The sequence below is a fragment of the Melanostigma gelatinosum genome (genome assembly GCF_949748355.1).
Source record: "Melanostigma gelatinosum genome assembly, chromosome: 1".
Lineage (NCBI taxonomy): Eukaryota > Metazoa > Chordata > Actinopteri > Perciformes > Zoarcidae > Melanostigma > Melanostigma gelatinosum.
The window spans coordinates 30,714,725-30,738,874 of NC_136634.1; the positions used below are offsets into that span (position 1 = coordinate 30,714,725).

Consider the following 24,150-nt stretch of genomic DNA (forward strand, 5'->3'; position numbering starts at 1 on the left):
ACATTACATTTGAATAATATGATTGCATTTCAATTGTGAGAAATATAATGTTCTCTTGGTGGTGCCACTTCGCTCAACATGGCAACCCACCCGACGTAACAGACAACATGCTGTCTGACACTCCCACCACGGAAGAACAACATTCTACACGCTATGCTAAACTAGCTTACCAGGAAAACCAACAGCAGCACACACACTACAAACTCTCCCCACAGCGTTTAGGTAGCTACTACCTACCGATTCAAACAGGGCTCAAGGTATATTTATAGCCACAGATATGAGACGCTACTCTGGAGTGGAAAACCAGGCTGTACGAACATACTCTGACAACAGACGGCCGGACGCCATGGACTACACAAAGCTAGCTGACTGTAACGACACAAATAGGCCGATGTCATTAATCTAGCGCACGTGTCAAACTCAAGGCCCGCGGGCCGAATCCAGCCCGCCACGTCATTTTATGTGGCCCGCGAATCCGCCAGCAAAAAAAAAAGAATCTTTTTTTTTTTTGGAAAAATAATTAAAAGTTAGACTTGAAAATAAAAGTATTCCCAATGGTCGAAATTATGAGATAGAAAGTTGAAATGATGAGATAGCATGTTGTCTGTGTACCGACATTAAAACTATCAGCCCGAAAAGAGGTTTTCCAATGATTGAAAAAGATCGACAAATAATCCCAACATGTCCACGAAGAGAAAAATTGATGCAGAGGGAAGAAAATGTAATGAAATATGTGAAAGCGAATACATGTTTGTGCTTCAAGGAGAACAACGGGTCTGTCTTCTGTGTTATCAGGCAGTGTCGGTGACGAAGGATACAATTCATGTCGGCATTTTGACACCAAACACGGAGCTAAATTTAGCCTCCAAGAAAAACATCAAATTGTCCAAGAATTAAAAGGCAGACTGCAATCACAGCAGAATATATTTACACAGCTACAGCCCAGTGCATGCTGAAGGTATGTGAGCAGTGCTCCGACCAGATACAGACTTTTACAAATGTCAGTTTGTGAAGAAACACCATCGCAGACCGAGTTCATGAACTAGCAGCAATCTAACAACACAGCTAGCTAAGAGACGAGCAGGTACTTGTGTTTGTAATGAACTGTTGATGAAAGCACAGACAACACGGATACATCATCTATCATGTTCATCAGACCTGACTCTCAGTGAGCAGCTCTTGGATGTAGCTGCCATGCACAGGACGACGACAGGGAGGAACATTAGTGATGCAGAGAGGTGAACAAACAGCTTTGAACAAAGTTAATGTAATAACTTGTGTTTGATATTTGTCTTTGTTATTTTCTTTAATAGTTTGATCTTTGATAGAGTAATGTGGGTTTCTTAACCCTCAATTAAAATGATTTATGTTATAATAACAGAAATGTGTTTAAATATCATTTTTCATTTATATAACTGCATGTACAATATGTTTACACTTGAATAAACAATAATCAAATGCAGAGAGAGTTATTTAATAATATGTTAGGAGAAGTTAGTTATACAGTCTTACAGTTACAACCGGCCCTTTGAGGGCGACCGTGATGCTGATGTGGCCCAGAGTGGAAATGAGTTTGACACCCCTGATCTAGCGTCTCAGAAAGCAACGGCAGTGCAGCAGATCAGAGATTGTGACCTTCTTATACAGAACCACAACAGCAGCCCATGTGTTAAAGAGAAAACAGGAGTTGCTGCAGCTTCCTGTACACAAATGAATCCATCATTGTTCAAAGTAAAAAAAGGACATACTTTATAATGGCATTTCTGTTTTTCTGCTGTATTGAGAGAATTTTGTGAACCGTTACACCCCTAATAGTGATGTAGTTTTTACGGAGTACAGCGACAGAGGAGTTAAGTAGCTCATCCTGACAGTCTGACCTGAATTTTGACAGCATTGAGATAAAAATAAGGCGGTGTGTGTTTGTCTGAGTCATGGCTGAGTGACTGGAGTTACAGTGAAAAGCAATGGCATCAAAACCAGACAGTGTGTTTGTGGGTGCAGCCATGGTGAGTAGGTGGGCTCTACAGGAAATGGTGCAATGCAACGGAAACTTGCATATGTGTTTCCTGTCTGAGCCTGGTCAAGATAAACACAGCCAGACATCCATGCATTCAACATGGCCTTGAATGGACACTTCATCAAAGTGAAAAGATATTATTCAGAGGGAATGGAGAGTGGCCATGCTTCACTTTTCAAGGGACATGTTTGAATTTAGGACTACAGTTAATTCACGAAAACACACTCCAGCGTATATGCTTGAGATCTGTGTTTGTGCAGTGATTTAGAAGAAATGAAATAGGTACTGTGGCAAACTAAACTGAAAAACCACTGATACCATTTCCTGTTGAAAGCAACCTGTGTTTCAACTTAATATTTATCCAACCTGAAAATGCACTGTATTCCCGCCCTAGCATCAAAGCATGTGCTGATAAAAAAAAATACTTTGTGTAATTATCTTGGCCAAAAGTCTACCTTGATATATATAAATAACACGTTTTTAATTTAAATATAACATAATTCAACATTTCTGTATTTTAGTTTGAAACATGTCTGAAATAAAAAAGTACTTAGACCTCAAACCTAAAGATGCCGTATCCAAAAAATATAGAAATAGAAATGTGGTGGTTTTGGTTGTAGGAACATCTTTGTGTTGGAGCAACAGTATTTCTTGACCAAGATGCATGGCTATGTTTAGCATTTCAAACGGTTGGAGCACCATCATAACACGATAAGATAGATAGTTTCACGAAAGAAAAAATATTTGATGAGAGATTTGTTAGCCTCACAGTTTAGTACATGCAGATGCCGACCTTCAACCGGATCCAAAATGAAACAGGTTGTTGGAGCCCAACCATAGTTGTGGCTGTATCAATGAATAGCTTTCCATACAACAACTTTAGATGGTACAATACAAGAGGCAGTACTGCAGCTGTCGAAAGGCATGTTTCTTCACTTTTAACAGAGCTAGCTTAGCAGTTGCTTCCATCATTTGTGATAAGCTAGGCTAGGCTAAGCATGCGCATGAACTCGATGTTCAGAGATACAATTTCGATAGGTATAGTGGAATCTTTAAACAAATAGTTTTAGTTTATTTATGTAGTTATTCGCTGTATTATTATTTATATGTTTGAGTGTTATTCCATTTGTGTTATTAAATTGTTAAATATTAAAACTAGTGCTGGGCAAGTTAACCCATTAATAAATTAACGCCGACAATTATTTTAAAGCGCGTTAACGCATTTTTTTTATTTTGAAAGTCTGTTGCTCACTGGCAGCGGTGGCGGAATGGAGACTACTGGACATCGCTGCGGTAAAGTCAGCAGACACTTACATGTTAGTGCACCTATATGCTGAAATTCACGGGAGACACATTTAAACGGCACAGATCGGGAGCGAGTGAAGGACTTTGTTAGCAGAAATATTAACGTGAGACAACATCCGGGTTCTTCAGACGCACATCCGGTTTTCAGAATAAGATGCCAACAAAGTATGAATTATATTCACATTAAGTATAAAACATGCTACCTGCATCTTGAGTTAAAGGGAAAATACATCTAAATTGTGCGTAAAGTGTCTTTATTCTTTGATCGCTGGGTCACCATCATCACCTCTGAGTTACAGCATGATATTGATAAACAGTGGAGCTGCATTCACATGCTCTGACTGTTATGAAGACACAAGACACACATTTAGATGAAACGTGCTGAAGCATGTTCTTCCTGTTGCACAGCAGTGGAACGTTTCACATACAGTCACACACCGAGCACAGATAGTGAAGAGATAGAACTGCTGCTGTGTAAAGGGAATACTGCTGCTAACAAGAACCGTATGTGTTTAAAGTGTTTACAAACCAAATGTTGTTGCCCTTTTGTTCATATAGCAGTACTTTTAAAATAAAAGTGCGCAACACACTACTTTTGAATTCATTATTGAACTTTGCCATAACAATGCGATTAATCGCAAAAAATACATGCGATTAATCGCGATTACAATTTTTAATCGTTGCCCAGCACTAATTAAAACACTATGCAACTGCTTATCCCCTGTATAGACCACTTCACCGTTGTCAACGTAAACAATCCAAATGTGTCCCAGTTGATTTCCTGTATGTGAATGACATCAGCTGACAAGAAGTAAACATGGACCCAAGACTTTGACTGGCAATGCATTTTTTTCTCCAAGTTGCTAAACCAAGATACCTGTTCGGCCAGCCAGCCGATGTGTTTGAGATGGGGGTGGGTGGCAGCCGAAGACGAGGCCCCCAGGTAGGCGTTGATGTGAGCCAGGGTGTGCGGCAGCAGAGCGGCAATGTTGGTGTGGACGGCGGTGAACCAGGAGTTGGCGGTGGGGCCGTCTTTGCAGCGCAGCACCACCGTGTGCTGGCCGTCTGGGGAATGGAGCTCCAAAAGTCTGAATAGGACACGTATGAACTATATCACCAACCCCACACAGGAATGAGACAAAAATTCATGTCAAGTTCTCACGAAAAAGAACCAACCACAATCCAAAAAGGGGACTATTAAGGTCAGAATTTATCAGCTTTCTGAAAGATTTTTAAGAGTGAAATATCTCTTTGGGTACATTTCCGTTGAAAATATATTTTATTCTTTGAAATTTACTTGAAACAAGCTATTAAATATATAATTGTTCTATGTATGCTCCTTTGAGCTGTGTCCATATCCTAGACCAATGAAAGGAAATGATGGAATATTGAAACTTGACAGGTTTAACGATTATTTTAGGGCCCAAAAACAGGATAGGGATGCCAGATATTATTTTCAGAAGTTACCCAGAGATGCCATCATTTTGCATGTGAGTGGTACTGTACATGTTCTATGACAGTGGAACTCATTTTCTGTTTAAAAAAAACCAATAAGGTAAGAAAAAGTTCGTCGCTGCTTTTCTTTTTTCCTTTTTCTCACGGAATCGATATATATTCAACTTTTTCCAATACGAGCGGAACAATTTCAGAAACAGCACAAACTTTAGGAGCACTAATTCATTGACATTCTACATTCATATTTGTTACATCTTAACTGTGTGACGGATATAAGTTGGTGTTAACGTAATGTTTTATTGAAATGAAAATACATTACAAGTGCAGTAGTGCTTTTGTAAACAATAAAGTTTTTGTATTAATAAAGTGTAAGGTTGAGTCTTACGGGCTACTCCTATAAAGGTTCTATAATACTTAACTGATCGAAATTGATGACGTGTAAATCGGTTAATATTGAGGCATCTCGTTCTCTTTGTCTCTCCTCTCTGCATGACTTGACTTCATCCGAATTGATCAAATAATTTGGGCGCAAAACCTGCCATTATGAATCAAAGGATGTCTGTCATCTGATCAGTGGTCCTTTATCAGAAAATTCTTATGTTATTAAGCCGCTCATGTATCATTTTTACTCTGTATTCCATGATCTTTTTTTTGAATGACAAACACAAACTGTGTTTGACTGCGACTTTCACTGCGACTGTGGCTAAGTGGATAGCAGGGCCATCTTTCAATCAGAGGGTCGGCGGTTCAAACCCCGGCTCCGGCTCTGCTAGTCGCATGTCGATGTGTCCTTGAGCAAGACACTTAACCCCCACAAATTGCTCCCGTAGCTGTGCCTACGGTGTAGAATATGATAGACTCTGAATTGTAAGTCGCTTTGGATAAAAGCGTCTGCTAAATGACTGTAATGCAATGTAATGTAATGTAAACAGCAATTCATCACCATCATTATGTCTTACAGAAGTTAAAATCAGGGGGAAGAAAAAACTATTACACCTAAACTCCTCAGCAACTTCTTTCACATCGTACCTGTTCTCCAGATCGGGCATGGTGAGGTTCCTGCTGATGAAGCACATCTTCAGGCTTATGACTTTTCTGTCTTTGGAGGAGGAGGAGCCGCAGTGTTTGGGCGACCCGGAGTCCTCGCTGCCGCTGTAGCTGGGCGACTGTGGGCGGACGCCGTCCCACGGCAGGTCGGCCACCAGGGACGGCTTCTTGAAGAGTGGAGAAACCTCACGGATGTATTTCACTGTGGAGGACAAACAAGCTTCACGTTGGTACTGTATGCTACATTTGATGTTTGACAACGATACCAGTATCAGAAATGTCTCTGATAATGCCTAAAATGCTGGATCAGCAACAACGCAAGTCTATGCACTGATCTGATATCTAGTTATCATATTTATCGGCTCAATACATTACACAGGAACAACCATAGACTGTATCGAAGAAATGGAAGTAGTCATGACATCACCCATTGGTAAGTGGACCGCCATTTAGAAGCCTTGAGTTTGGCGATTTCGCCGTCGCCATCTTGGATTACGGCCGTCGCCATGTTGTTGTTTTTTGCAACCAATGAACGGAAGTTACCATATGTGGAATGTGTAGGAGTTACGTAGACTAGAGTATATGTCTCTGGTAGTGGCAGAGACCTGTCAATCACAGTGAGCCCATTTATGTTATGGGCATTATATTATGGTACATTTAGATTCAAATAGACCATAAAACAGGGTATACTTTAGGGCGGGCTTACTGTGATTGACAGGTCAATGCCGCTACCAGAGCAGTATATGGCATCTCTACGTCACTCCTCCGCATTCCAAATATGGTAACTTCTGTTCATTGGTTGCAACAAAAAACAACATGGCGAACTTGAGGCTTCATAACATCAGTCCACAAACCAATGGGGTGACGTCACGATGACTACATCCACTTCTTATATACAGTCTATGGTTGCACATGCTCAGTACCGATCAGACGGGTGCTTGCGGAAAATGTAACATGTACGTATAGCAATATTTTACACTTGGAAAATCTGTCAAACCAAATAATAAAAGAAAGTTTTCTGGCAGTCATTCTCGAAATGTTCATGTTTTGCTAAGGGTTTCACCTGAACCAGGCCATACAACAATGCTGGCAATCATATCACATCCACGCAGGATCTATAGTTATTCAGCTGTTAAAAAAAGAAGTAAGATTACAGAGTTTTGTTTTTGAAGCACTATATCGGTATTGGGAAGGAATAAATTGTATTGGAACGTCTCTAATGTTCGTAGCTTCAATTTGAAAGCAGCAATAAATAGTTTTTTGCCACTTGGGGGGGAGCTAAAAATACAAAAAAACATATCATACAGAATGATAGGACGATAAATGAAAAGTTGATCATGGTGAACAGACTCAGACAATGTTGCTATTTTTTCTTTGCATTCATCCTGTATTTATGCAGGGGAACCCAATGATCTATGATGACCTTATTTAATATTTATAGGTAGATATTGTTTTTAACAAAATGTGAGGTTAAGTGATTCCAGTCGGTTTTAGTGTCATTTTAAGAATTTAAAGCATATTATAAAGATTATCGGGATAATATTGTTAATCCTAATTATTTTGGCCAGAATGATTGTGATATGAAATTGTCTATAACATCCCAAGCCTAATTGGAAACAGCCTAATTTTGTAAAGCTGCAAAAAAATGAAAGGTTTCTAATAAGCATACAATAACTCTTAAAATGTAGCATCAAATTTGCTTCATAATCTATTCCACCCTCTGTCTTCTCGCAGAGCAACAACAAGAGCCAAACAGCATTCCCTTCAACTTTTCCTAGGTACAACAATCCTCCCCTGAATCGGCCAAATCAAGCAAAAACCTACAGATACGTCTTATCGTAATAGAATAAACACGCCAGGTTGCCGGAGTTTGTTAGAACAGCTGTTACACATCCACAGATCTCGAAGGGAAACAGTTTGTTGATGGTTTTGACCGTCAGTGGGATTCCGCCCAATAACACCCAGTCACTCAGTATATATGGTGCGGCCGGTCATAAATCCAGACCATAAGGAAACACTCTGGGATGTTTTCTGGAAGAAGTCCGCACTTAATCTGCTCTTAAATACACTTTGGGGCCCCGGTTAGGGTGAGCCTTTTCAAACAGTCAAACAGTCGCAGAAAGCTGTGGCTAGATTCTGTCAACGCACAGCTTGTATATTCACGTGGGACGGAAAACAGATTGCTCCAAGCTCGAGTTTAAATCATACCGGATTATTCATTTGGCGAGTTATTCAAATGGGAAGGACACTGGTCACGTTACGGTCAAGAACTTGAAATGTAAACGGTTCCTGCTATCTTTCAATAGGTCTTAAAAAGGACATAGTGGTCCCCTTTGTGAAATTATCTTGAACAAATATGAGTAGAATTGCCTGTACAGCTGTTGTCAGCTCCTAAGTGATGGATTCCCTTTCCAAGTATGGTTCTGTGGCCCTCGTTGCAATCTTTTATCCTCCCTTGCACGTGCCCATTTCATCTCCTCTGTGTTTCCTCCGATGCATGCCGTCACAATCTACTTGTCTGAGCGTGAACACGAGAAACGTAAGAGTTTGTATGGGTATGTGTGTGCATTGGAGCGTCGGGTCGTTGTATGAAACCCCACTCTTAAGAGGTGAGGTCACTCTTGAATGTCGACCGGGATATTAGGTTTGGCTTGTGCGAGTGTGTGTACCCGAGAGCTGCAGAAAGATAAAGTCTCTGAAATGAGCTCAGCAAACAGTTCATGACTGAGCCGTAGAGGCCAGAGACAGCTGCACGATGCATGAGTCCCTGCATGCTTTGTGTGTGCGTACATTACGCCGTGTATGACTCAAGAGTTACAAGGCGGGGCTGGTAGTAACGCCGAGGCACCCAGCCAAGAAACCAAAGGCTCATTTCAGCGGCTCTCACAACCACACCGACTAGGTCTGGGATAATTTCTGCAAACGTAAGTGGTTCGGGGTAAGTGAGTGAGTGAGTGTCAGAGCATTCTCGAATGCCCATGTTTATGTCCGAGGGTCGTACGGAAGAGGATGTCTCTTCTGCAAAGGTCCGCTTTCAGCTAAATAATCGGATTTGCCGCAGAGATGTTCGGCCAAGATATTTTCCGTCCGCGAAGCAGACCCGGGGCTCTCTGTGGTTGTGCATGTTTACATCTTCACATATCAGACGAGCAGCTCACTGAGCATCATCGTTCGAGTCATCTGTTCGCAGTTTAGCAGTTATTTGCGATGGTAGTTATGATCCTGAACTTAATAAAATGGTCACTACTCTAATGACCACAGCATATAAAGAACTGGGATGTAGTTTACAGGGGATGAAGATACATTCTTAATGCTCGTCACCAGGTCCAATTCCCTGCGACATCAGGCAATCTAGGGCCCCTATGTTTTCATTTTAACAAGCAACGTTTGGTAGTGAGTAGCACGTGAGCTATTTAAAGGGAAGCAGAAGAAGATTTTGTTTTTAGAGAATTACACAAAAAATCCGGCAAACAAAAGGAAGGACGAGGCGGTTTTGACACGACCGTTTTCACCATGGCGGCTGGGTCGCAAACTTTCTCATTTTACAGCTAAACAGTACACCAACATATCTTTCTGCAAACATTTGAGGCGAAAATTAGGCAAAGCATTAACCGAATCTTGATTCGTAATCCATCACTGCAGCCTAGTTTTACAGTTTGGTCTGCGTTTCACGAGCCATGGTGTGTTGCGATGTACAGACCTCATTCACATTCAATTGAGATTTAGTCGTGCATATGCAAATTCAGATACGGCATATGTGATTCTGTGATTATGAGCATGATGACCAACATGCACCAGGCAATTGACAGAAGTGATGATACAGCAAGAAGCCGAGACAAAAAGTAATTGCCTGAAAAAGAGACACAGAGTGGAGCCTTGGGGGACCACAGTGCAGTAAAATGATCTCTCGACATATGAAATCAATTGCAGGCTTGTGGGTCTAAAAGTCGCTGTATAAATGTGAAAGAAATTAAACTCAAAACAAACCTTTAAAAGTGTTGGTTCTCGGCTTCATTTCTAACATCTGTGACAGGTAAATCAGCTCAATCTGAGGAAGAGGCAAAAGCCAACACACTATTTGTGTATATAAATATCAACACCTCTCCCACACATGATGTCGGGAAAGTCTGAGTTAGACAAAACCCATACATGGTGCATCACCTATACTCTCTGTAGCTATCTATTCAATGTCAGACTGATTTGAGAAAAATAGGGTAGCTGTACAGAAAGCTGTATGTGCATATGTGTTAATGTTTTACAGAACAAGCCTTTTAATCAGCGGCACAGGGAAAGAGGATATGGGAACTATTCATTTCCCAGCACTGGCAGGGAGTTTCACAATGATGGTTGTTCTCTGTAAAGGGGAACGTGAAAGCAGGTTATCATCATTGTTATGACTGACAAACTTCATATGAAGAGTTGGTTCGTTTTTCATAATTCTTAAATCTTGTTACTGGATTTTATGAAACTGTTGGCAACCTCCAGCTGATGATGTCCGTCCAATAAACAATAGTTAGAGAAGCAGATAGTAATAATGAGACAAGACTTGTTTTAATTCTGATACCAGTATCTGATAACATCTAAAATGCTGTATCGATCAGATATCACAATATATCATTTATCCCCATTTAAGCTAAACAGGAACAACAACAACAGGTATCATTTGCTACTTGATCGCTTGCTACACATATATGGTTAAACAATCCCATGCAATCTATTTTTTCCTTGATAATGCTACATTGTGAACAAAAAATCAGCACAAAAATCAGCAGGAGAGCTAGTTAGCGTTAGCTGTTAGCAGTTGGTGGGCCGCACAGTCCTGCTTGGCTAAATAACGGAGCTAACAGCTAACATTGACGGGGGTTCCACTGAGTTACATTATGATGCATTCAAGCTCCATTTGGCAAAGTACATTATAACGTTATCATGTGTTCAAATGTCATCTTGTAAAATGTAGTTTTTGGTGGAAAACCTGAATAAATCCAGTCATTTTTGAAGATGCTTTCACAGTAATATAAAATAGATTTAAGAGAGGGAATTATGACCCGTTTAAACTTTTTTGTCTCTTATCACACCGGTATCGCAACGGTACTCATTATGGGCCGATTAGCAAGTTCAGGTATCAGAATTGGCATCAGGAAGGAAAAAAGGGTATTGGAACATCTGTAAATGTGATGCCATAAATAAGGTGCTGACAAACTTGTCCATAATATTCTCCATTTCTCTGGCTCTATGATTTTAATACAATATGTATAATAAATGTATTGATACATCTTTCAGATTATGTTGTCAGATAACTTCACGACCAACGCTTCTTGGATCTCGGTTGAGAAAACGCTCTGCTGCTGTGAAGCTCGTGAATGCTCCGTTGTGTAATATGCAGTGTGGACCACTGTATATCTGCTCCTATTCAAGTTTTTGTTTGGCTAAATAAAAGGGCTGTGAGCGGTTGCAGTCTTTGATGCAGCCACAGAAATCAGATCCTTGGTCATGGGATGTAGCCTCTCTGAACAGCTGAGATGCTCCACACACCACAGGTTTATCCATTGTGCCGTTTCTACCGGCTACATTGTCGCTTCCAGAAGTGATTCTTCAGCCCTACCAAGCCCTAGAAAACAATTATGGGAATATAAGAAATACCAGCAGCTCATTAGAGGACGTTTACAGTGGTATTTGGAGCTTTTCTGTCCATCTCAGATCAAATGTTTTTTTTTTGGATATTTCCATCATTAGAGATTTAGTGCTTTCTGCTTGCATCACATGTCTCTTAGTCTATCTCTTTCTACTTTGGTGCTGTAAAATTAACTCACTAATTAGGTCTGTACACAGAGGACTACCAGCTCAACGTGTGTGTGTGTGTGTGTTCACACACTTTTGCCTCTGTGTATGCATCTACAAAAATGTGTGAAAAGGAGATTCCCCAGACATGCCAACCAACATCCCATGAGGCCAGCTCAACCGCCTCCCTTCTGTGGGGTTACCTCTGTGTCTTTATTATGCAACCAAACAGAATAGGGTTGAGTGCAAAACATTCCACACTGAAGTAAAAGTTTGTATAGTAAAATGATCAACACTGCAATCAAAATAACATTTTATTACAAGTATACGTATGTGCTAAAAATGTATTAATGCGAATCCAAAAGTTGACAGAAGTTACATGTAAAAGAAATTAAAATATTGATTCTAAAATGATTTTACTAATGTAAAAATGACTGGCCAATAGATGTCCCACTCCACCCATGAGATTCAGCTCAACAACAAAACTCTTGGATTAGCATTAATACATTTGAATCACTATTTTATTCTACTTGCAAAAAAACATTTTTTGTTTGCAAATCTAAAAGTTTATACATATTTTAAATGATTTTATTAATAAAAAAATTATTTAAATTAATTATTTAAATTAAGCTGACATGATCCTCCAGAGTCCATGATCAGACCTGCGTCCATATTAACGGTAGACTGTCATAATTGACCAATCAGAATCGAGCATTCAACAAAGCTGTGCAATGGCAGTGGAGAGCCAAGCTGTCACTCCAATTTAGGCTCATGTGTCTTGCATCTTCCAGCATAGGTCCCGCCCACGAGCGACAGAAAACAAAAACTTTGGATTTGCTTTAATACATTTTTATTTCGCTTGCAATTAGAAAAAAATTTCATTGCAGTTTGGAAAGTTTAACTCTCAAAAATGTTCTGCTTGACTGCATAATATAGACCCAATACCCTTCACACCTCTCTGCCTGCAGCAACAGAAGGGGAGAGGAAAACCGGCAAGAGGATGGACAGAAATAAAAGAAGGATAATACATAGACCAGGAGGAGTGCAAAAGGCAGAAGAGTCTGACTCGACACATATTTGGTTGTGGCGTTAGTTGTGGCGAAAAGCTATCCAAGTAATCATCTCACGGTATGGCCAAAATAACTAAATAATAGCTTGCAGAGCAGCGAGTAAGGCAGTCAGACCCCAGCCTCTGTATTTTCCCCCCAAAAGAAATTCCCCTGTGGTTTGGCCTGCTGCTCTCTCCTCGCTCACTTCTCTCTCACACTCTTCTCTCGATCTCCTCCCTCCTTTCTTCTCTTCCATCCCTCCTCTCTCTATTTACAGGCCTCCGTCTCTTTAGCTGTCCCCCTCTCCCTCCTGTTCTTCATCCCTGTCCTCCATCCTTTCCCTTGCCTCTCATAAAGTCTGACCTCTGTCTTTTCCTTCTTAATCTTGTCTGCGCTCTCTTTATTTCTTTCTCCCTCACCCCCCTCTCTCAAAGTCCCTTTGTGCCAGAAACCTAATGAGAACAATGTGTCTGTGTGTGTGTGTGTGTGTGTGTGTGGTGGAATAGATGTCCTCATGGGGTCCCTCCTCTGGTATCCACATTCACAATAGCATTGTGAACATGTTTAAGGCTTTTACTGTTAATTTCTCTGCTTTAAACAATGAAATAGTTGTACTTTATAGTTGGCTATTGAGTTAAAATGACTTTTATTTATCTAACTTTTTGATACTACCAAATAGGGCTGGCCGGTATGACCAAAAATGCATATCATGGTATTTTGTAAGATTCTGGCGGTTTCACGGTATATTACGGTATTTTTTTCCCCGCGTTAAAGCATTAATTAATTAACGCTGAAAAGAACCGGCGGTGAACGAGCGGGTGGTGAACAGCTGTTTGTGTGGTGTGTCTTCCGTTCCGTCTCTTCCTGTTTCCTTCACCTACATTCCCCTGGGTCCTAAGCCCCTCCAAGTACAGCTTCTTATCACCCTCTATGTACCAACGTACATTTATAACAAATACCACACATATTACACGGTAATCAGCGTTGCATATGTGTCTAACCAAAACATCTTTTTTTTTTTTCAGTCTTTGTTCATCCTGCATTGCTCTTTTCTGTTCTTTAATGTAACGTTACTGGAGTGACAGAGCCTCTCCTATCTGTTAGCAGACTGTTGTTAGCGAGCTGTACCCAGCATGCAGTTCGGCTGTGAAATTTTATAAATGTACAATTATTAGTGTCACAAACTGTTGTGTCGTGGTGTTTTGCCCTGCTAAAGAGTGTTAGTTGTGGGTTGTTAATTGTTGTTATAAAGTTAGAACCATGACTAGGGGTCTCTCTCAACACACTTAACATAACTAGCTCCGACCGCAGCTCTCACAGTCCATTGTCTGATCCACACTCCGGAGCAGAAGGTGGTGGTAATGCACCAATAAGATGGATGCCAACCAAGAATTAGGATTTGGGAGTGACGCGGATATGAAAGCTAGTTTATCCGTCTTTCCTTTACAAGCAGGAAAATTATTTCTCTCTTTATTTGAAAAAAGTTCATATTTGTGTTGTCAAATTTCACTATGACCCTGAAATTCTGTCTCGTGTTATCATATACTGAATGCAAGCAAAACTACAGAGCAAAATCGCAATCTTTCTGATTGAACCAATCTATGAACTGTCTGAAACAATGGATATCCGCGGCCCCAAATGGGCCCCAAAATAAATTGCCGCGCACGTATCCACTTCCCTTGGGGCTAAGCCCCGCCCTTTCTTTGAATCCTAGAAACGCCCCTGCTGGAAGATATTATTTTGAGTGGGAGAGTTCATGTTGATTTACCTTTGTGATGAATAATTTACATTCAACGTTAGCTTAAACCGGTAATCGATACAGTCACGTGAGGCAGACAAGACGTATTGAGCAGTCTGCTGGTAATGGCATACTTAATTTAACAGGCTGTTTACAGTACATACTCATTGAGTATGCAGTACGTTAGTATACAACTTTAAACACAACCTCAGTGTTCATGTAAATTGGTGAACTGACCCTTTAAGTAAGACTTGTGTTTAAAGATAATTGTTGTTTGAAATCATTTCAATTTTGCATATTTTAATGCTGTTGAATTTGTGTGGGTATTTTTGTTGCCATCCTCAGACAGCATTAAAATGGCTCTCATTAGCTGACTCAATGGAGCAATAACTCGTCTTACATGAATGAATATATTTAGTACTAACATCTAAAAAGCTAATTGTTTTGGTGTCACCAAAACTAGTGCAAACTAGTCAGTGTCTGTCACATTTCAGGAGTCCATTTAGAATTATCTGGCTGGACACCAGAGACATATCTGCAGATGAACATCACAGGCATCGGAGCTCATACGGAGCTGACGTGGCCCATTTCAGGCTGTGCAGACTCACGGGCCCCCCTTGGGCAGATCTCGCCCCGCGAGGACAGCCAGTGACACGGTGAGTGGACGGTCGGCCGGTGTTGGCCTCGCAACAAAAGAAAAGACGCGTTCCTCGTCAGGGCTGTTTTCGTCAATAGCCTCTGTGTCTGGTATGTGCCGTTTGTCCAATTACCCACACAAAAGGGCTCCTTCCACCGACCGCCGGGTTAACCCAATAAGACACAAGCTTACAACTAATCATTTGGACATATGGGATGTTATGTCAGTCTGGCAGGGGGGGGGGGATTAACCAGCGGCGTCAGTCTGGGATACGTCATGTGTAGAATAACTAATATTCAATCATTCCTTTAGCCAACAAACCTTAACTCTAACTAGGGCCAGGCGATGCGATGATGATATTTTTGACCGGCTACCTCAATGTTGATATTGCAGGGATTATTGTAGAGTGGTCACAATGACATTTTTGATATATAAATAAATAACATAAAAATAAATAAATAACATGATTATACTATAATTCAGCCTTTAAAACCATGGGGGGAAAACACACTTACGCCATATTACGATATCCCAAATGTAAGACGTATCTGGTCCCATATCACTATAATAGATATATTGCTCAGCCCTAACTCTGACAGCCACAAGATTAAGCCTACATGCTTACAATGCAAGAAAGGTTCATCTATGGCAAGAAAAACAATATATATAATCCATCATCATGACAAGTGATTTTCTTTTCTTTGATTAACTATTAGTAAAATGGGGCCATTTTTTGAGCACTTTTCTAGTACGAGTCAGTTTCAATATTTTTAAAACAACAAAATGACTGAACTTGAACCAAGTGTATTTATTTGATTTTATTTGGCTCTAATCTTTTACTCAGTGTTTACGTCAGTGCTGTATTATATTTATTTAATTATTTTTCTGAACTTAATTTGGTGTGTATTACATCTCTTCGTCTTCCCTCTGTTTTGGTCATGTTTTCGTATTGTCAGTCATTTGTAAAGCGCTTTGAATGGCATTTGACTATATAAATCAAACTTGATTAAATGATTTCTTGATCTAGTTTTCTCTTTACGAACGTCTCAGATATTAGTAAAACTTTCTTGAAAACAAGTTTAATAATCTAGATTATTAGACACTAGATTATTATTAGACATAGTCAGTACATACTGATCTGCCCAAGGGGGGCCCGTGAGTCTGCACAGCCTGAAATGGCCCACTTCAGCTCCGTATGAGCTCCGATGCCTGTGATGTTCATCTGCAGATATGTCTCTGGTGTCCAGCCAGATAATTCTGGCACACAAATTGAACAGCATTAAAATATGCAAAATTGAAATGATTTCAAACAACAATTATCTTTAAACACAAGTCTTACTAAAAGTATGTCTATTATTAGACATTAGATTACTAGATTATAGGCGTTCCTTTCCGAACCATTAAACGCTGCATTTAGCTTGACAAGAATATCCATCTCGGGTACAAACAAATAAGATTGAATCAAACTAAAGAAGATAACGTGAATCTCTGGAATCGAGTTTTGCGTCGTGTAGCTTTAACTGAGAATAATCACACATGAGACCAGGAAGTTGATTTACAGTGTCGAAGAGACAAATGATCTTATGCTGGATAGTTATCTTTAGCCGTATACATACAGTGTATTTGGGACAGAACTACATTGACAACATATTCAGGCACCTGTTTCTTAATGGAATGGTTCGGTGCATCCATCACCTTCTCACCATGTGTTTCTCTCTCCCCTCATGCAAGAACCAGCAAAACAAATCCCTGAAAGTGTGTTGCAAGTGTGGAACCATCCAAGCCGCCGCTGTTGACCTTTACCCTAAATATGCACATGCAAGCGGAGGTCAGGAATGTGGGGCACCTAAGCTAATTGTGAGAATATCTGTGGGGGGGTTATGTGTCGTGTACGCAGCCTCGTTGTGTTGTAGCTCTTCTCAGAGCTGTGGGAGCGGAGGCAGAGACAGATGGGGAGAGGGGAGGGACTGGGAGGAAGAGCCGGTCCACAAACAGCAGAGCTCACCTCCTGTCTCAAACTGACAAACAGTGACAGGCAGCTGACACATTCTTCCGAAACGGAGGGCCCCCGTCCTCCCGTCTGCGCCCGAGAGTCGCTGCGAATGTTTGTGTTCCGTACAGATGTCAGTTTCAAAAGGCCAAATTCCTCCAGCAGTTTTAAAATGATACACTTCCACTGTGATACATGATGTGTTCGTGTCTGCATATCTAGAGATCTCCATCAACCAGCTGATAAAAAACTGAAACAAGACAATATTTTGGGTCATTTCTGGTTGGGTGAAAACCTGAACATTGTTTACAGAGCTCCTCAGCACAGTGGAGGGCTTACAGATTCTAGGACATTTCACCGTGGTGTATTTTGGAAGGTGCAGAAACAGGCCCTGTTTTTGACTAAAGCGGAAATGTGCCACACATTGATTCATTACTACAATTCCTGCTCGTAAGTATTCACCCGGCGTTCCTTTCCGAACCATTAAACGCTGCATTTAGCTGTTCCTGGCCTGAAGTTTCCGAAACCCCCCCAAGGGCTCTGTGGAACTCGCTCCCTCAGAGTCACTCTATTTACCACTTTTCTAAAGATGGAACTGTTCTATAATCGGTGCAGTTTAGGATCCCAACTCATTTCTACGGAGCTCTGTGCAGTCTCAGAACGAAGCCAGTACTCCGAGCTAACGTATTAACCCACCTCCATCTCCAGCACCTATATGTCACTGTCTATATTATGGTTCTTCCATCTAAAGTTTAGCACACTCTAAAGCTTTTTGATGGTGACAATAAATAAGTAACCTCTCATATCAAATGATAACAGTTTTTGTTTTCGAAGTGTATGAAGTTTATGAGCTGCATTAATTAATTGTCTGTCAGAAAATGTAAAAGAAAGATGCAGCCACTTAACAATTATCTCACATGCAGCAGATACAGAGCAGCATTCACTTGAAGTTTGTGGTGACGTGAACGGAAGTCCAATATCAACCCTCCTTTCAGGTCCGTTTTGGTCTCCACCAACTCCTGAGAACAACATCTGGCTCTTTAGCAGCTAGATGTTCGGTGTTCTTCACCTGCTGGCTGCTTTCACGTCACACACTGTCATTTGATTCAAAGCCTGGACGCTTGGCTCTACTTAAGGCAGGGTTTAATCGGTTTGACATATGCAGAAAAATAGCAGGAGTCACAGGGCCAAACAATAGTGAATGCGTAGTTTGCCATCTGTTTCTAGACCAGAAAACCTAACGTGCCAGTATACAAAGCGTGGGACAGATGTTCAAACATTATACTCATTCATCACCCCAACGGATTCCTCGCAAATTAAGCAAACAAACTTCCCCGTTACGTCTGTAAAAAAACGACGAACCTTCCCAACGTTTTTGAAATTTTCGGCACTCGCTCGCTATCCTTCATCTTTTCGGCTCCACCATTGTTACCTGATTAACTGAGGTAAATATTTTCACCGACAAGTAATCAATGTAGGTTGAGTAGTTGTTCAACATGTAAGCGAACACTAGAGTTCAATAGAAATATATTAGAAATATGCTCAAACCATATCCTAGTTTATCTTAAAAAAAAATTCACCGCTGGCCATTGGAAAACGGGAAGCGGCACGCAGTTGGCCCCCGAGCCATAGTTTGGTGATTTAAGATGATTAAGTGATTCATTTAAAAGCCCACAACAACAAACTTATCTTATCAAATACAACATTCAACACATCATTACGTGGTCTGATTATTCATACCCTTTCATGCTACTGTTTTGGACATGCTTATACAGTTGTACTTTAACACACTTCTGCGTTATACTATAATTGGTTGTATATTCTGTTCTATGTCGGTGCAACGTGAGGATTTCCCCACAGATCATTTGCATGTTTTTGGCTCTCTCTGTGTCTCTCCTGGACAGAATCAGTGTAGTCTCACGGAGACAAATCTCATCTGCGTCCGTTTACAGTGACCTCTTATCTTCAGAAACCCGCAGCCATTCAAATAGACAGAGTACAATGTATCTAACCCCGGACTGTGACCACAACTGTGGTTACTCTCCTGTTTACACTAATCAAAGGCTTTCTGTTCAGTTGATTTGATTTAAACCCTGCCTCTCCTCCTCTGGTCATAGATCAGCTGGAAGCCCTTTGGTTTATGGCAGTATAGATGCTGTTGAATCATGAAGGTCTTGCCGTAATGGATATTTTGTGTGGTGAAAGTTAAAACCCACAGAAAGTGTGTAGAATATAGGAAGTTCACAAAGGCTTTAGAGATGGCAGTGTACATCCTACTAGTCTAATGTATAAGAACCAATGGTGTGGTGCTGATGAATGCCTTGTTACTTGTTACTTTGTTAGTATAGCCCCTTCAGCTATTCTTGTATTTAAAGTACTTTTACACATACAGTTCTGGGGACAAAGCAACAAGTATATATATATACATATATATATATATATATATATATATATATATACACACATATATATATATATATATATATATATATATATGAAATTAATACATAAACCCATATCTGCCTCTAACCTGAACCTCTGACTCAAACTTAAAAAAAAAAAAAAGATTTTATATATATATATATATATATATATATATATATATATATATATACACACATACATATATATATACACATACATATATATATATATATATATATATATATATATATATATATATATATATATATATATATATATATATATATATATATATATATATATATGTGTATATATATATATATATATACACATACACATATATATATATATATATATATATATATATATATATATATATATATATATATATATATATATATATATATATATGTGTATGTGTGTATATATATATATATATATATATATATATATATATATATATGTGTATGTGTGTATATATATATATATATATATATATATATATAAAATCTTTTTTTTTTTTTAAGTTTGAGTCAGAGGTTCAGGTTAGAGGCAGATATGGGTTTATGTATTAATTCTAAAAGTAAAAGTACCAAACCCAAATGATGCCCCCGCCAATAACTTCTATAAAAAGGGAGTAATGTACAGAGGTGTGTAGCCGGCCCACAGGAGTCTAATCTCGGCCTTTGCAAGTCCTCGCTCTCGCGTGGGCCAACTTACCCTCCAGCGTTACTTCTTTCCCCGCCTTCTTCAGCGCCTGGACCGCCAGGTCGTGCGTTGCTTCCCGGAGGTCGTTCCCATTCACCGACAGGATCGCGTCGCCCACCCGGAGAGCCCGGCTCTGGTCGGCGGCGAGACCCGGGAAGATCTTGGAGATGAGTATGGGCATCCGGTTCTCGCGCCCACCTTTGATACTGATCCCCAGCCCGCCAGACTCCTGTTTGACAACTCGGACTTTCCGCACAGCTTCCGAGGAGCCGTCCAGGCTGACGGGAATGTCGCCTTGTCTCGACCCGAAGCTAGACCCGGGACTTCCGTAGCTGGATCCAGGGCTTCCAAATTCAGAGTTCGTGCTGTTATTCGGGTACTTTCCGGGGCTGTTCGGACCGCAGTTGGCGTCGTATTGACCTCGACTGACACCCCCGCGCCCCGGGCTGCCACTGCGCCCCCTACCCCCGTGGTTCTGGTTCTGGAGTTGGTCTGGACCTGAGCACGGACCGCGGCCAGGGTTCCCCGGACTCGTTCCCGGGTCGTTTCCGTTCGACATGCCATTTCGTAGGCCTGCCGAAGAGTTGTTGTAGTCCCAGTGATTTCCCCCCTGTCCGGTTGCCTCCGCCTCGGCCGTTAAAGTCAGCGTTTCTCGGGTGAGTTCGGCGGCTACTCGCATCCAGCGGTCGCGGAGCAGAAGGTCGAGTTGACCGTTTTTGTCCGCTCTGGTCCAAATTGCCATTCTTAGACGGTTAGCCTGCTCCGAGGCGGGCCGCTTTCACTCTAAAGTCATCATCAACTTTTTCCTCTTTTTCAGAGTGCGCACAAGCAGCAACTAGGCTGCACTGGCCCGCATCGACACACCCACTCCCACTGTGACTGCAGGCAGAGGGCGAGAAAAAACAGGACTCCAAAAAAAACGAGGGAGAGGAAAGCGAAAAGAACAACAGGCCGTGATGGGCCAGCCTGAGACGGCTTGTTGATGAGTTCAAGCTCTAAAGCTGTCCGACTTCCACTGGAAAGTTAGAGAAAACAAAACTACAGCATATCCGGTAAAATCTTTCTAAATAAAATATATGCGCACGAAATTTGTTTTAGGGTCACATTTTAGAGTGAAGTAGCTGGATCAACTGTACAGATTTATGTGCGAAAATGTGCTATTTACATAAAGTCCCAGAACATAAATCTGAAAATTGGGGAAAGAAAGGTTAAAATGTCTTGTTTTTATTGACATCTTAGAGTCACACATTTGTACAGAGGGCATTTTGGATATCTAATTTTTATAACTCCATAAATCCGAAAATACTGTCAACAGTCATTAAAAAAACAATTTTTTGCCATGTTTTTTGGAATAAAATGTAGTTCAGGTTATGAATGATATACAAACAAACCCCTCTGTAACAACCTTCAGAACATAGAGAGGAGTGATCGTGTAAAGTTTGGTGTATGTAAGAGCTACTGAAGTGGAGATTTCTGGATCAGAGTCTGAGGAAAAACTAATTTAAAGAAAACTGCCTTTAAAGATATGTTTTGTAAAATTACATTTTGAAGACACTACAGGTGAATATGGTAAGAAAATACTCTAATAAATATCACCAGGAAACTTCCCCATTTAATTATTTCCATTAAAAAAATATGTTTGTGAATACAGGCGAAAGCTACATATACAAATAGACAAACTAGTAAAATACATATTTAGGATGTTTCCTTCTTCTAGTCTAAAATACAACATGTTATGGAAGCCAAATAGTACAATCTCAAAATTGACCAGTGCATGAAAAAACAGTTTTTGCCTGGGGTATCTTCCTTTAATGGACACATAAAACGTAATACAAAGTTAATGAAGAAACCATTTTAATTTGTTACGGCTCACGCTTTTATTTTGAAAGAATAATCTCATAACTTCCCGTTTCAGTCTATTTCATTCATTCTATCTTTACGCAGCTTGTTTTGTTGAAGAGTGAACTCAGAGCCGGATGACAGACGGAGACAGCCAATAGACACGTCGACTGTAGATTATTTATTCATGATGAAAGGGGTGGGGCGTCCATCAACGCATTATGGATCCACTGACTGGGGCCAAAGCCTACTTAAGTGTTGCCTCTAGTAATGGATACTGTGCTGCCTATAACCGTTGTTTTTTCATATGCTGTAGGTTTTAATACCATTCCCCAAAATAGTAAGTCAATAGAACTGCCCCGTAGTTGCCCCTCTCATGAAGGAAAACTTTCAAATTGGAACTATTGGCAATTCGGTCACTCTGTGTCCACATTAGAACACTTGTCTTTTCATTCTGTCAAAACCAATCTATTGGGGAACAACCCTTTAATAGTCACGGGGGAAAGTAAGGCTGTGATGTTGAGATGACTAAATATTCCCATGACAAGTGTGTCATGTCTGGCCTTTCCATATCAGACTGACATGCCTGCTTTCACTTTCCCTTTGATCACAAAATAGCATGTGACGAGGAAAAACTATTTTGTTGAGTCCACACATTATTAATGTGATCTCAAGACTGACTCATGAAATATTTTGATCGTGATCACAATAGAATACATTATTTACGCATCTCTCCTCGTGTGATGAAGGGATTTGTTGATATCAAAGGTGGCCAGACAATATAACATGGTTCTTAATGATTATACATTAATGAGGAAGTTCTTGCATTTAAAACAATTTCTCCATGCAGATTACCTGGATGTAGCCTTATGTAGATGATCACCACGTGTTACTTAGCTACGATTCTGGACAAGCTGAGTAAAATATAGGCGATCTTCCATTTATTATCTCTGCCAGGAGATAATGAGATCGGTCATGTGTGTGTGTGCATTTCTGTGTCTGTCCACGGCCAATCTCGCATTCTGCACCAAACTGCATACTATTTTAGATGGTCAGTCATGGCTGCATGCTCAAGGGCCTCTCGTTGTTGCAGTGACTCACACTTTTTTTAAACACCTTTTATTGTTGGAATGCTGTTAAGCATTCCAACTATTGTTATCCTGTTTCTTTATTGTTGGAATGCTGTTAAGCATTTGTTATCCTGTTTCTTTATTCAACTTCTTCTATTTCTTCCGTGCCCCTCTTCTCCTCCTTCATTTTTTATGCTATAGAAACCGTTCAACTATTAAAATGTTCAGATCTTTCACCAGAGGGGTGCTATGACTTTTTATATTTCTAACCTTTAAACTTTTTTGAATTATTAAGCTCTTTATTTTCAATGGGATCTCTATGGAGAATATTTTCAAATGGCTTCAGGCACACAGGTGTTCTCGATTGAGCCAATTAGTGATGTTGATAAACACACAGACTCACAGACACACGCGCACATACACTCCTCTCCCTCTCTCTCTGTGTCTCTCTCTCATACAGTCATTCAGGTCTTAGGGATCTTTAGAGGTCTCTCACTCACTCACTCATTCTTTCTTCTCTCTCTCTCTCTCACTCATTCTTTCTTCTCCTCTCTCTCTCTCTCTCTCTCTCTCTCTCTCACATTCTTTCTTCTCCTCTCTCTCTCTCACTCATTCTTTCCCCTCTCTCTCTCACTCATTCTTTCTTCTCTCTCTCTCTCACTCATTCTTTCTTCTCTCTCTCACTCTCTCTGAGTGGAAGGAGGTGTGCGGAGCTGCAGGAGCGGGGTTTTGAGAGTGATAATTAACGATTTTTCTACATTTTTCTTCACTGGCTAATGTTGGGGATGATAGTGTAGTGGGGTGTGCAGGGTTCACGGGTTTTTTTGCGTACTTTTATCAGTTTTTTGGGTCTTTTTGAGCGGATTGTAGGCGGGCAGCAGGTGCTGTCGGCGTGCTAAACGCTAGCATGCGCCTGACGGAGCTAACCAGGGAACACGGCGTGAAGATCCCGCCGCTGTTCGGGTGTTGGGTGGAGGAGATCAGCCTGGCAGTGGGTGAGATTGTCGGCCACAGCCACGTGAAGTCCGCAGCGCGGATGAACAGCGCTGTGGTCATCTTTCTGGACAGTATAGAACTTGCGGAAGTGGTGTTG

General features: G+C 40.6%; 1 protein-coding gene and 1 long non-coding RNA gene across 2 annotated transcripts in view; one reads left to right on the forward strand and one right to left on the reverse strand.

Moving 5' to 3' along the window:
* Window positions 1-20,973, reverse strand: part of sntb2 (syntrophin, beta 2) — a 37,041-nt gene extending 16,068 nt beyond the window's left edge. The window contains exons 1-3 of the mRNA XM_079279748.1: window positions 20,161-20,973; window positions 5,807-6,026; window positions 4,200-4,410 (exon numbers count right to left, since the gene is read on the reverse strand). Of these exons, the coding sequence (XP_079135874.1) occupies window positions 4,200-4,410; window positions 5,807-6,026; window positions 20,161-20,890 (1,161 nt within the window). The 5' untranslated portion in view covers window positions 20,891-20,973. The remainder of the gene's footprint in view (window positions 1-4,199; window positions 4,411-5,806; window positions 6,027-20,160) is intronic.
* Window positions 20,711-21,354, forward strand: LOC306785398. Its single transcript, XR_013772406.1, has 2 exons — window positions 20,711-20,804; window positions 20,966-21,354. It is a non-coding gene; the product is annotated as an uncharacterized lncRNA (long non-coding RNA).
* The last annotated feature ends 2,796 nt before the right edge of the window (window positions 21,355-24,150 follow it).